Below are 15,262 nucleotides of genomic sequence, written 5' to 3' on the forward strand. Positions count from 1 at the left end.
AGTGCCAGTCACATGACCTCGGGGTTCATTAGAAAACAGTTCTGAGGATTCACTCCAAAATAATGGAGTTCTCCAAAATAATGGAGTTCTCCAAAATAATGGAGAGCACAGCACGCCAAAACTACATTCACTGCATGATCGACTTCAAGGTGCATAGATGTTAATAGAACAAGCCATTTGGCTGTGCAGATACCAAATGCACACTACACCATTCGGCATGCTCTACTGAAATAGTTGAAAATAAGTTTTTTGGAAGTGAGCCCATGCCTTGTGTAGGGCCTGAGGAGGTAGATGAATAACGCAAATGCCTCATCTCCTATAATGACCAAAGGAAGATCCAGCCCAGCAGCGCCTGGCAGAGGCCTTGATTCTGGCACATCAAATTCGCCAAATTAGAATCGCTGACCCATCACAGAGTTCCTAAACATTCTGGAATCTCCCCAATTTCCATATGCGCCAACATCCACAGCTATGAATCTCATATTTGCATCACTGAGTCCCAGCAGAACAATTGAGAAATATTTTTTGTGGTTAAAGAAGCGGGAACCAGATTTAGGTGGCTTGATCAGACGGATATGTTTTCCATCTAATGCCCCAATGCAATTTGGGAAGTTAGTTTTCTCCCAGAATTCATCCAGTATTTCTTCCCACAGTCTGGATGTTGGTTCTGGCATCACTGAGTTTTTAAGTTCTTCCCAAACAATAAAGATATTCACATTAGAAATTGATAGTGAAGGGAGGTGAAACTGGTACCAGTGGCAAGGTATCTGCAATAAAAAATTGAGAACAATTCAGAAAGAAAGTAAGAAAAATAATTACACATATTCTACAGAGTGACCATACTGAACATTTTCTTTATTGGGACATAGATTGTAAGCACCACCATATGTTTTGGCCATATGTTTTGGCCTTCTCGCACTTATGAGATACCCGTAAATACAAGGTAACAGAAAGAAACTGCGAGGCATGAAAACTTCTTCTCTTGGTGGGCTGAAAATTAATGCGATCAATTACATATATATTGAGTAAGGGCAGTGATGCCTGAAACATTGCTGCTGTGATATATGATATATAAATATATATATATATATACACACACACACATACATAAATATACACATGGATAAAACACATATACCATAATATGAAATGATAAGTGTTGGGTGAGATATAATAACGTCTCAATAAATAACTATAGATCAAACACACAAAAGTCCCAAACGTAGGCTGGATATAAATATTGGACTGGTGTAGGAATCTTCTCCTGTATATCATGAGTTGTACGGTCATAGAATGTAAATAGATGGAATACGCTTACCAACAGGAGTGGATTTGGATGCCTGTGACACCGAATCAAGCAGGCTCTGAGATCCTTGGTGGACAGTGGTTGGTCCTAGAAACCCCGGATCTCAAGGAGGGTCTATCTTCTATGGACTGCGTCACGGCTGTCGGTTCCAAAGCCTGAGAGGGGATCTCCGCCACAGGAAAATCTCCGGAGCATGGGTGGTTCCCAAAAAGATAGATAAAACACCAATAGTGCAGATCAAATGACGTATTTTATTGGCTATCACCAATAATCGACAAACGATATAAAATGCATGATCACGTATAAAACAATAAAATCAAGTGTAGGGAAGAGTAAGGCTCGTCCGACGCGTTTCGTCCACATGGACTTCAACAGGGGCATCAAACTTATCTCCTACACTGTACAAATTTATATAAAAACTAAACTAAAACTTTGCCGCAGTTGAATATTATTTATCCCAAAATGTTTCTGTACCAGCCTTACAGCGTAATTTTATTATGGATCTTCTCAAATTTGCAATGACCCATTACTATTTTTGGTTCTAAGACAATTTTTATTTACAAACCAGAGGTGTGGCCATGGGGGCCAAGTTTGCCCCCGGTCTGGCCAACCTTTTCATGGCCAAGTGGGAGGAGGATGTCGTCTATTCACCCAGGAGGCCAGAAGTGGTCCTCTGGGCTCGTTATATAGACGACATCCTCCTTCTATGGAAAGGCGATTTTCCCTCATTACATAAATTCATGGCTCATTTGAATTGCAATGGTCGAGGTATTAAATTAACCTATGAAGCCAGTCTCACGTCTATACATTTCTTAGATCTGGAGATTAAAGTTCATAATAATCGTTTGGAGCTTCGAAAATTCTTCAAACCCACAGATCGCAATGGGTATATCCCATTGGACAGTTGCCACCATTCACAGTGGCTAAAATCAGTACCTCACAGCCAATTTCTTCAGCTGCGACGCAACTGTACCAATGAGGTAGATTATCTTACCCAAGCCCAGACCCTCAAAAACAGGTTTATAGAAAAAGGCTACACACATTCTGAGTTGGAGGCAGAAATACAAAGGGTCGGCTCCATGGACAGATGATCCTTTCTGGTCACCAATCCAAGGAAGACCAAAGATGACAAATTTAAGTGGTCTTTTTTTTACTACTTATTCTGTACAAGCCAGGCAAATTCAGAAAATTTTTAAAAAACATTGGGGCGTTCTTCGAAATGATGCTCTCTTAGGCCCAGCACTTCCAGAACATGCGGGAGTCACATTTAGAGGCGCTAGATCCATCCAAGGACAAATTGCCCCTAATATTATAGATTCCCCAAAAAGACCCCTTTCTTTCAGGATTGCAAAGGTTTTTTCCCTGTAGGAAATGTAGGGTCTGTTTTTACAACACCAATGGGAGACGAAAAACAGACACCTTCCAATCAACAGTTACTCAATGCACCTACCCCATGAAGCACTTCACTACATGTGCCACAGAATATATAGTGTATCTATTAACTTGCCCCTGTAAAAAACAGTACGTGGGTCATACTAAAAGAACTTTTTTAGTTCGAGTAGGAGAACATCTTACCAATATACAAGCAGGCAAGACTAATCACACGGTGCCAAGACACTATCTTACACACCACAATCAGGATCCTACTGGAACCCAGTTCCTTATAATTGACAAATTTGTTGCCAATTGGAGGGGCGAATCACGTGTGCGTTGAGTCTTGAGGCTCGAAACGTATTGGATATTTGAACTACGCACTTATTCGCCCCATGGGTTAAACGTAAAATGGGATATTAATTCCTTTATTAACCAAGCGTGATTGTTCCTCACACTAGAAGTGGTTGATATTCACCAAATCTGTCCCCAATACAATTTTCATGTCATTCTCCCATCAGTTCCCTTCCTACATCATCTACGTTCATGTTTCATTCACTTATATTCACCTCTCATATTGAATATTTTCAATATCATCCCCTTATGATATAGGTCCACACATCTATTCATATTATTGGATCAATACATATTTTCCACTTTTATTCACATCATTATTTTTAGTCATGATTCCTCGGGGGAGTGACACTGTGAGAGGTGAAGATTTTTGTTCTTTCCTACACTTCCGGGGGTCCCCGCCGTCATACTCACCATTACAGTGAGTGATGATACTATTTCCCCTGTTTGCAGTTCAGATGAACCTTATACATTACACATTCACATTTTTACATTGTCACAAATTCTATATTTAACACATCATTCCATTTAGATACTTGCATTGTGTTACACTGTCCTTTATTACGGTATATGTACACACATTTACTCATGTTAGTGGAAGGACACACATTCCCCATCCTTATTGTCAAGTATTTTTTTAGTTATCTATATATCATATAGGTTAGCCGCCAGGAGAATTACACTGGGAGAGCTAAAGATTTTTTCTTTGTTCCGTTCTTCCGGCTGTCCCCGCCACTATATCCATCACTTCCGGGCGGTAGGGGATGAAATCACCTTCCCTGCTTACAGTCCGGAGGAGCTGGAGATACCAGATCATTCTATTGGCTACAGGAGAACATGTGACTTCCTTTGTTGTCACATGTCTCTTTGGATTCCAATAATCGAGACGCTATTCGTCCCTCAAGATCATGTCACTATGTCATCAGACATGTCACATGACCAGTGCTCTGTCTGATTTTTCCTCTTTACTGCGCTGATCCAATATGAGGGATCGTGCAGTGTTTAATACGTTGGCCGCTGAGCCACGTCAGAAAAGATGCGGTCATGTGACCCTTGGTCGAGCTCTCACTAACAATTTAAAATAACATTTTCTGGGCTATCTATATCCACACTCGGGATCCTGGCACTATGTCCATGCATTATGATAAATGTATTGATGTATCCTAGAACTCTCTGAGTGGGCACAGATGATTACAGTACTGCGGAAACTATGATAGTTTAGGTCCCCCCTTATATCTTCATTGTTACTATTTCCACTAATTTCCCATTGGTTAAGGGATATGTTTCTCCCTCCATTGGTGGGTGGTCTCATTGGATAATTCAAGGCAGTCAGCTGATTCCTCTTTGGCCTATCAGGAGTCGATGTATCACGTGACCCTATTACTGATGTTTGATTGGCCACATGATTGGTATAGTTTTTATATAAATTTGTACAGTGTAGGAGATGAGTTTGATGCCCCTGTTGAAGTCCATGTGGAGGAAACGCATCAGACGAGCCTTACTCTTCCCTACACTTGATTTTATTGTTTTATACGTGATCACGCTTTTTATATCGTTTGTCGATTATTGGTGATATCCAATAAAATACGTCATTTGATCTGCACTATTGGCGTTTTATCCATCTTTTTGGGAACCACCCATGCTCCGGAGATTTTCCTGTGGCGGACATCCCCTCTCGGGCTTTGGAGCCAACAGCCGTGACGTGGACCATAGAAGATAGATCCCCTTGAGATCTGGGGTTTCTAGGACCAACCACCGTCCACCAAGGATCTCAGAGCCTGCTTGATTTGGTGTCACAGGCATCCAAATCCACTCCTGTTGGTAAGCGTATTCCATCTATTTACATTCTATGACCGTACAACTCATGATATACAGGAGAAGATTCCTACACCAGTCCAATATTTATATCCAGCCTACGTTTGGGACTTTTGTGTGTTTGATTTATAGTTATTTATTGGGACGTTATTATATCTCACCCAACACTTATCATTTCATATTATGGTATATGTGTTTTATCCATGTGTATATTTATAATGGCCACCATTATTAATGTGTTTTCCACCATTTGCTATCATCATTAGTGTTGCATTTCACTTCTATTTCTGTTTATAATATTGGTCATATTTTATGTAGCTGCTTTTTTGTATTGGGTTAGCGCAGTGTTATTTGCATTTTCGTTGAAATAGTATTGGGACACCTGAATGCACATGAACTTTATTTTATGCATCTGTACTACATCTGGAAATCCTACCTTAAAGTCACCAACAGCCGTTCTTCCGCAGTAATGCTTTGTCTCATGTTGGTCCTGGTTCAGCTCAGACGTCCTCTTACAAGTTCTAGTAGCTCATCAAAGGTTGCCACCGACATCCTTGTAAAATTATAGAACTTGCCTTGATGAGACCGCAGTTCTCTGGACATGAGGGCAAAGTAGCCGATAGATAGGCGCTGGAAGGTCAAGGGATGCACCCATTAATAACAACAACATCTCCTCCGCTGAATTACATCCATCTGTCTTCTCCTTTTCATCCTCATGAGCAGAAAAATTAGCATTGCAATCAAATTGCTAACATAAGAACTCATATTCAATGATCACAGGTCGATCGCCTCTCACTGAACACAGACACTGGCACTGAACAAAACACAGGAAATAGCTTGTTTTTTAAATACTGTGGACCGAAATGCATCATGGGTAGTCAAGGGACCAAAAAATATATAAATAGTTGCTATGGGAATGACAAGAATGTTCAACCGCAGCTAAACGCAGACGCACGTAAACACAGCTAAAAGCGGCTAATCGCAATGTACAGAAGCAGGTGATTGCAGTGCCTGGAGCCTTGAATTTCAAAAGAACGAAACATGCTTTTAACTTCGGCAGAAACAGCCGCCCGTGCGAAAGAGGTCTTACAAATACTATTGGCAGAAATCACAAACACACAGTGACAGCGTTAGCAAACAAGTGTTGCAAATAAGCTCCAACAGTGTTGAAAAAATTGACCATGCTACCACAAAATACATATGTAATTTCCATGGAATTATCATATATATCCTATAAGACACAACAATGTCTCTTCCTTATGGAACAGAATGTACAGCAAACTTAAATTCACAATATTCATAATCCAAATGGTAGAATTGGTGCTTAAAATCATAAAGGAAATCTGTTTCTATCTACTTGAAAAACATCTTAGCCCTCTGAATGCACACTGCTCTCAAATCAATAATTCAGTAAGGTTGGCAGGTATCCAGATTCTTTCTTAGGGCATCTGCTGAAAAAGAAATTCCAGCTTGTACCATGCTACTTTCTAATAGTATACAAGTATACAAGTGCCAAAACAAGTACACTAAGTGCAAAAAAGCTGAAATGGAAAATAAGATGGAATACACAGAGCCTGACCAATTATACATGTATCTTCTATACATGTATCAACTATACATGTATCTTCTATACATGTATCTACTATTGCTTTCCAAAACTGCCTCCTTCTTTTGACAGCATGATATTCTAGGGCTTTAAAAGTCATGGTGGTATGAAACAAACAAAAATGTGGCTCATTGTAGATAAGTAATAACAGAAAAGCCTTAAAAGGCAGTAACATGCAAATATAACTATTGATACATTTGAAATGGTTTGAATAGATCCCTAGATAATATAGGAAACTTCTTTTATTCACTTCAAGACTGGACTGTTTCACCCTTTTCCTGCCCAGGCCATTTTTCAGTGCTGTCCCACTTTTACTCAGTCATGCAACACTGTACTCAAATTTATTTTAGATCAGTCTTTGAGACAGAGCTTTCTTTTGGTGGTATTTAATTACCACTGGGTTTTATTGTTTTGCTATATAAAGGAAAATTTTGATTAAAAAAAATCCTAGTTTCTGTTATACAATAAATAAATAAATAAATCATCTTTCTTAATAGTTTTGGAGCAAGGTATATTTTGCTATATTTCTTTGGTAAAAATATGTATATGTATATTTTAAAGTCTAAGTGACACTTATGGAGTCTACAAACTATGGTACTGTATATATATTTGAAAATCATTGATCAAACCTGATGTACTGACTGCCTATCTCATTTCTTGAGGCCCAAAATGCCTGGGCCATGGTGAAAATGTTGTCACAAGTTTTTGAAAAATGTGGAAAGAAAATTAAAATGTATTTTTTTTACACAAAATTGTCATTAAGATATTTCTAACACACAGCATTTTCATGCTTAGAATTACACTCCAAAACCAATTTTACTACTTCGGGGATTACTACTGTGATATTTGCACAAATGTTTATCAAAACAATATTTTCTCAAAAAATACACTAAAATTATTATTAGTGGACCCATATATGGCAACATTTTCAGAATTACAGCTAAATTCCTACTAAATGTAAAAGTTAAAACTGTATTGAGTTAGTACAGTTAGCAAGATTATCCAACAGGGTGTTTGTAACAAAAAGTCATAAATGGGAATTCATCTCCTGAAAGTTATTCTCACATAGGGCTCCTGATTTGATGTATGGGGGCGGGTAGAGGAGCATCAGCTCAGACCTACTGGTGAGGTGCAAATTAAAATGACTGATTTCCTGACTTACAAAAACATCAAAGGAACAGATGTGGACTGGAAGTTGACCTGGGTCAAGGCAGGTGTACGCAGACTAATGCTGCCCCCCCTGCCGAAGACAGAAACAGACTTCCTGGAGGATATTCAGGGGAATAACATACTTCCTGGTGATTAGGAAGAACAGCCCCTTATAGCTTTTCTTTGAACAGAGGACTACACGGGCGGGCAAGAGAGTGCTTGTGTGGATTGTGTCTGAGTGTGCTTTCAAAAGGGTGAGGGCAAATGATGAGGTCCCCTCTTTTCTCATTGATCCCAGCTTAGGGACCCCGAACACTGAGGACGAACTAATATGCCCTGTAATATTCATAGTTTTCTATGTCCGTTTTTCTAATTTCTTAGTAACGAAACAAGACCTTTGCTTCTTTGAGCATTGTGTTTATTTTTATAGTTAACATTGTTATTATATCATCACCATTAATATTATCAGAGCTTTAACAGACTAGCTAATTATAGGAACAGACAAGAAAATAAATAGTTATAAATTACTTAGGGGAAGCTAGAAACCCCCCTATTTATTTACAACCAAGTAAATCTAAAGTAAATCTAAAATTAAAGTCACTTGTGCTTTAAATACGGCTAACATGTGTTAACTTGCAATTAATAATATTTACACATCTCTAAAAAGTAAATCATATAAACATATGGTGATAAATTAGTGTACAATCTTATGTAAAGTGACTGGTGCTCCAATGAAAACATTTTTAAAAAATTAAATAAATGGTCATATGCACGGTTCTTTTGAATCCACAGAAAAGTCTTTTGTAAAGTGATAAAGTGCTCTTCAATTGTGTGCTTCTTTAACTATGAACTTGTGCTGGTGCTTCTTATGGTGCTCCCCTTAAGGTGCTGCACTCACCAGAAATATTCACCCCTCGAAGGGGTATTCCACATTCCCAGTGCATGCCACTGTGTAGCAGATCCCAGATCCACGCCTGTGTGTGTGTACCTCTCTTCTCTTTGCTCCTTTAAAGATTCAGCCACTCTGTCTCATCCACATGAAAAGATTGCTCCCATAGCATAATACCGTTTTCAAAGTGTTTATTGGATATACACAGTTGTGAACATACTCACATTTTCTCTGTGTACAAAAAGCATTTAAAATCAGGGATGATTCGTGTTCCACGGCTTCAAACTGGAAGTGACGCAAAGACGCTACAAGCTGAGACCTACACGTTTCATAATCAAGACATCATCTGGAGCGGCGCCATCTTGCTACACTTCCCAACTATATATAGCATGTGGTGAGCTGACGACCCCAACCGCATGATTAGCGGCCATTTTTGGTTGGTCTGGGGTTTGTATATTGCAGGATTCTGATCTGTTTAAACCAATATTCACAATTCAATTAGCCAAATCTGCCATACCCCTTTTTTTATAAAGCCCAGGATTAATCTCCTTCGGCATGCCTTCATGCTCCTCTAGTCGAAGTGAATGTGTAGTCAATGTTGGATTTTATACTTGCCGTGGTCTAATTATATCCAATAACCAGTAAGTCACTGATAAGAGGGTAAACATTAGAGCACTTAGACTTCTGCCTTAAGGATTTATTCACTCCTAAGAAGAGCGCCACACCTACTACTTTAACTCATCATTCACCATACACTCCACTCAGGTAGCTGTATTAGTAGGGGCAGCAGTTCCATTTATAACATACAGCCATTTGCACGGGAGCACCCAAAATCTTTTTTCACACTGAAGTATTTACCTATTTGTTAATGTCCCTGAATTAAACATGGAAAGCTTAGGGACATTCACAAGATACAGTATATGCATTGTCGGCTCATAAAGGCAGTCACAAAAGGCTTATCAGAAATAGCATAATCATTTCCAGGGAGAGAAATATCCATGCTCAACAGATCTTAGAGTTAATCTTATAATGTAGAGGAAAACAGTGATGTACAATACCCAAATAAAGTTATCGTGCATCACCCCAAATTTACTTTGTTCTAAGAGACTATTGCACTGTAAGAATATATTCTTCATAGTTCCAGAATAGGGTTCAAAGTTAGAGACCAAGAGAATGAAAAAGAAGTGAGTAATTTGGGTTCTGCACCTCAACTCCAAGAACAACCTCAGACACACCTGGTTGGGTGAAAGTTACTGCAAGCACCTATAGAAACACTAAGTGAAAGTGTAGATACCTGTAAAGGAGAAGTCCAGCCTGAGCTTTTTAGGCTGGGCTTTTCCTCTGGGTCACAGGAGTGCAATTTGTTTTGCACTACTGTGACCAGTTTTCAGTGGAGAGCGGTCTGCAGTCTGCTCTCTGCTGACGTCACTGCCATCAGTTGAGGCAGCACGTCATCCCAACTTCCCAAGTCTGGATCCGCCAGCTGCCTTGAGTGATGGCAGTCTCAGCAAGCTGCTGAGACGGCCGCTCCCCGCCCTTCCACATCTCAGTGCTCCAATGAGCATGTAGAAGGAGAGCAGAAGGGGTGCTGACTGACAGCATCGCTCTGCTCGGGGAGGAGTGAGAACCGAGCCATTGGCGGTGTTCGGTGGTTCGGTTCTCAGTGCAGAGACACCGGGGGACAGCTGCAGCATTGGTCTGATGCTTCATTCACCAAGGTAAGTATGATTAGCAAAAAAAACCTCCATACTTCTCTTTTAACTCTTTAGTGGTAAATGAACTCAATGTACTGATAGAAGTTAGAATAAATGGTTCAGACACAGTCCACTAGACAGTATAATTACTATGTCAAGGTAATTTAGAATACAGTTCTGTACCACTAGACTGGGATTACCTCATGAATCAGCAAAGTCAGCAATAAACAGTGTATATAAAGATTAACTGCAAAATGAATACTAAAACTATAACTAGTCTGGAGTGCAATCTAGGAGAATGGCTAGGATATGGTGCAATGTCCCCTTAGAGGTACCTCTTCACATAAGCAATATGTGAAGGTCTCTGTGTAACAGCTGCAAAGGGACAGTCTTTAGTCCTAACCCTTTATAGGTACCTCTTCGCGTAAGCAATATGTGAAGGTCTCTGTGTAACAGCTGCAAAGGGACAGTCTTTAGTCCTAACTCTTCAGCTGGCTAGTGCTAGGGCCCAGTTGTGCCATTAGTGCACATGAGAATAGCCTCAGTCAAGCCTGCAAGCAGCAATAAAGCTACTAGATAGCTGTATGGTTCATTCCTAAAGGGTGCAGTCTCTATCAGCAAATAGTAAATCCACATAGCAGCAGCTCACCAGTCCCAGCGATATTGCAACTCACCATCTGGTCACACACGGCAATTAGTCCACTCTCTGCTCTACACCCAGGTAACTCTGGCTGTATAGTCATTGTCACCCTAAACTCAGCACCCCATATCCTGCTCAGGTCACCCTTATGAAGCAGTAGTGGTGCACACTGGGCAGTGATGTGCACTCTCTGGGCTCACATAGCAAGAAGAAACTGTGTCCTCTACAGCTCTGAAAAAATGCATCTCTTCCCCTTCATCCTGGCAATCTCCCTTTGAAGGGAAATGCTCTTGATACCAGTAGAGTCTCTCTTCTCTGGACTACAGTTCCCACAGTGCATTGCTGCCCGAATCAGTCTATTAAACTCTTCCTGCTCAGCAGCTCCCTCCTATTGCTGTCATAGCTGCTAACCAGTTCAGCACCACAGTTTCTCTCACTTCACGTCTTTTGCAAGTCACCTGGCTACACAAATGTAAGAGCACAACAAAAATGGGACTTTAACAGGTACCTTCTAAACACAATCAGTTCAGAAAACAAACCAAATATATCAAAAGAATTATTCAACTGCTGAAATAAAACTGAAAGTATTTTTTGCTGTAAACTTTGAGGGTTTATTGCTCCATAGTAGCTGTAAAAACAAATCATTAAGGGCTTGTTTTGAGACCAACTTACAGCAAATTAGGAATACGTGCATTTTTGAATGTCCGTAGCCTGGTCACAGTTTCACTTTTAAACATATACTGAATTTAGCTGGCACTGAACTTACATGCTGTATAAAAGTGTATGCATATTAATTTTTTTTCTTTCTTTTCTCTTCAGCACTAGTGACTCTAACGGGAATTAGCATTTACATTGCCTATTCTGCTGCTGCATTTAATTATGTATTGTATTCCTCGGGCAGTGCAATTCTGTCTGAAATTGACATACGTTTTGGATGGTCATTGGCTTTGGCATGGATATCTTTCATCACAGAAATATTGACTGGAATGGCCTTTCTCTTGGCAGCCAGAGTTACTGGCCTCAAACGAACTGGAGATCAGGTTATATAAATTATTGAGAGGACCCTTCTCACCACTGCAAATACCTCATGAGAATTGTGGATATTGTTGTCTCCTAGATTTCAGAAGAAGATCCAAATTAACTTTTGAAATATACAACACGAGTTCTGTCAAACGTATATTTTCTACTGTATATGTAAATGACAGTGTGGGAAGAGCAATGTAATGTTTATTTTCGCCACTGAATACCCACTGTCCAAAATTCAGGCAAAATTGACAATTGACTTGTATAGGGCTTTTCGTGAAGTAGAAATTGATGAATGTGCCTTGTTACTAGCAGTGTTGGTGCTAGGTGTTTAATATATTCTCTCTATTCTATTTATTTCACCACAAGTGGTTATAGACATGTATGGACTTCATGTAAATGTAAACTTTTAATTTATCAAATAAACATGTTTTTTTTTGCATGATATAGATATGATAACAATGAATGCTCTTTTCATATCTTATTCAGTGCAATACCCCTTCATCTTTAGAAGAATTTCATTTTAGAAAATAAATACCAGCACAGCCGGAGAAACATTGTTCCTTGATTTTATCCATTCCTGTCCTTGAGTAAAATATTTCTAATGCTAATTTATCATACAGTATGCCACAAAAGTGAGTACACCCATTTTTGTAAATATTTTATTATATCTTTCATGTGACAACACTGAAGAAATGACACTTTGCTACAATGTAAAGTAGTGAGTGTACAGCTTGTATAACAGTGTAAATTTGCTGTCCCCTCAAAATAACTCAACATACAACCATTAATGTCTAAACCAATGGCAACAAAAGTGAGTACACCCCTAAGTGAAAATGTCTAAATTGGGCCCAAAGTGTCAATATTTTGTGTGGCCACCATTATTTTCCAGCACTGCCTTACCCCTCTTGGGCATGGAGTTCACCAGAGCTTCACAGGTTGCCACTGGAGTCCTCTTCCACTGCTCCATGGCGACATCACGGAGCTGGTGGATGTTAGAGACCTTGCGCTCCTCCACCTTCTGTTTGAGGATGTCCCATAGATGCTCAATAGAGTTGAGGTCTGTTGACATGCTTGGTCAGTCCATTACCTTTATCCTCAGCTTCTTTATCAAGGCAGTGGTCGTCTTGAAGGTGTGTTTGGGGTCGTTATCATGGAATACTGCCCTGTGGCCCAGTCTCCAAAGGGAGGGGATCATGCTCTGCTTCAGTATGTCACAGTACATGTTGGCATTCATGGTTCCCTCAATGAACTGTAGCTCCCCAGTGCCAGCAGCACTCACGCAGCCCCAGACCATGACACTCCCATCACCATGCTTGGCTGTAGGCAAGACATATTTGTCTTTGTACGCCTCACCTGGTTGCCGCCACACACACTTGACACCATCTGAACCAAATAAGTTTATCTTTGTCTCATCAGACCACAGGACATGGTTCCAATAATCCATATCCTTAGTCTGCTTGTCTTCAGCAAACTGTTTGCAGGCTTTCTTGTGCATCATCTTTAGAAAAGGCTTCCTTCTGGGATGACAGCCATGCAGACCAATTTGATGCAGTGTGCGGCATATAGTCTTCAACCTCTGCAGCAATGCTGGCAGCACTCATATGTCTATTTCCCAAAGACAACCAATGGATATGACGCTGAGCATGTGCACACAACTTCTTTTATCAACCATGGCAAGGCCTGTTCTGAGTGGAACCTGTTCTGTTAAACCACTGTATGGTCTTGGCCACCGTGCTGCAGCTCAGTTTCAGGGGCTTAGCAATCTTATTATAGCCTAGGTCATCTTTATGTAAAACAACAATTATTTTTTCCAGATCCTCTGAGAGTTCTTTGCCATGAGGTGCCATGTTGAACTTCCAGTGACCAGTATGAGAGAGTGAGAGCAATAACACCAAATTTAGCACACCTGCTCCCCATTCACGCCTGAGACCTTGTAACACTAACGAGTCACATAACACTGGGGAGGGGAAATGTCTAATTGAGTCCAATTTGGACATTTTCACTTAAGGGTGTACTCATGTTTGTTGCCAGCAGTTTAGACCTTAAAGCGGGCTTCCACCCAAATTTTGAATAATATCTGTATGTATTCTCTTCCTTGCCTAAATGCTGACATGCCGTTTAAAAAAATTTAAAGCGCCGTAATTACCTTTTATTTTTCTATTCTTCTTTGCACTTCCTGGTTCTCCTCCCATGGGAGTAGGCATGTTTCTAGCCTCTCCCAGACTCCTGGGAGCTAGTCTCAGGCTTCCCAGGATGCCACTGAGCATGTGCGGGAACGAGCGGTGAATGCTGGGAGCACAGCATTCACCACATCCAGGAAATAAATGCTTGTGGGCTTCAAATGCCCACAATGAAGATGGAAACCGCCTGCAGTGAATAATATAAGTTATTCTTTCCGACGAAATCTGACACAGGCGGACATATTACACACAATATGTGAGTATGTAATGCTGAGAAGAAAAGTTTGTGAATGAACTCAAAAAAAAAAAAAACGATAGATAGGTGGACCCCCACTTTAATATCTGTGTGTTGAAAACTAGGAAGAGAAACCACCAAGGAGTAAAATACTGAAGACCCTTGCCATGTCCCAAAATATGCAAGAAAAATGGAGGTGCCCCAGGGATTGTACGGGCAAGGGGAAGGGTACACCAGATTTTTAAACAAGTAGCATAATGTATAAAAGTACAAAATGTATTGCATATAGATAAACAGAAGATAAATGCACAAATATATACACCTAAAAACAATTACAGGATAGAAACAAAAATGCTATAAATAGACATGATTCCCTTTTTTCTAAAAAGGCGAAATCTCCAAACAACGAGGATACCAGGATCATTACCACTTACTCCAATGTTCACTTCAAAATAAAATGTATTTTTGACAAATACTAACACCTTTTAACTTGTGATCCCTCAGTTGGACCTCTCGTACCCCCTGCCCCCGATAATCTAGAGACGGCCCGCCTCTGTTGGGGATATGGTGGTCAGGAGTGAATTTCGAGGTTCCACTCGAGGTGATCCATGCAAGCTTTTTGGTACTTTTCCATGTGGATCATGTAACTACTGTAAATACATGGATTCTAGAAAGAACATACGTTTACTTAATGGCAGTCTCTTTTGTCGCCGACACTTCTCCAACTGCCAAACCATGGGAGTGATGTATCTTTTACAATGTGGTTGTGGCTGCTATTATATAAAATGATACAGAAACTATGGCAAAGAAGTCATATCAGGGCTATGCAAACTAGCAATCCTGATCTCCCTTTGGGAAGATATGTACTACAAGTCCACAGTGGTATTTTTCCCGCAGTACTAATTTTTGTGTTAGATCGTATACACCCCAGTCCCCAGGGGGGAGATTTTAACAAGCTCCTCCTACAGTGTGAGTTGAGGTGGATATTAAATCTCAA

At 40.1% G+C, this 15,262-nt stretch overlaps 1 protein-coding gene across 1 annotated transcript in view; it reads left to right on the plus strand.

Annotated features, from left to right (window-relative positions):
* TMEM114 (transmembrane protein 114) overlaps nt 1-12,088 on the plus strand; it is a 304,617-nt gene extending 292,529 nt beyond the window's left edge. Inside the window, exon 4 of the mRNA XM_073632999.1 lies at nt 11,644-12,088. Coding sequence (XP_073489100.1) covers nt 11,644-11,873 — 230 coding nt within the window. The 3' untranslated portion in view covers nt 11,874-12,088. The remainder of the gene's footprint in view (nt 1-11,643) is intronic.
* Nucleotides 12,089-15,262: the final 3,174 nt, after the last annotated feature.

The sequence above is a fragment of the Aquarana catesbeiana genome, linkage group LG06 (assembly GCF_042186555.1).
Source record: "Aquarana catesbeiana isolate 2022-GZ linkage group LG06, ASM4218655v1, whole genome shotgun sequence".
In the NCBI taxonomy this organism is placed as follows: Eukaryota; Metazoa; Chordata; class Amphibia; order Anura; family Ranidae; genus Aquarana; species Aquarana catesbeiana.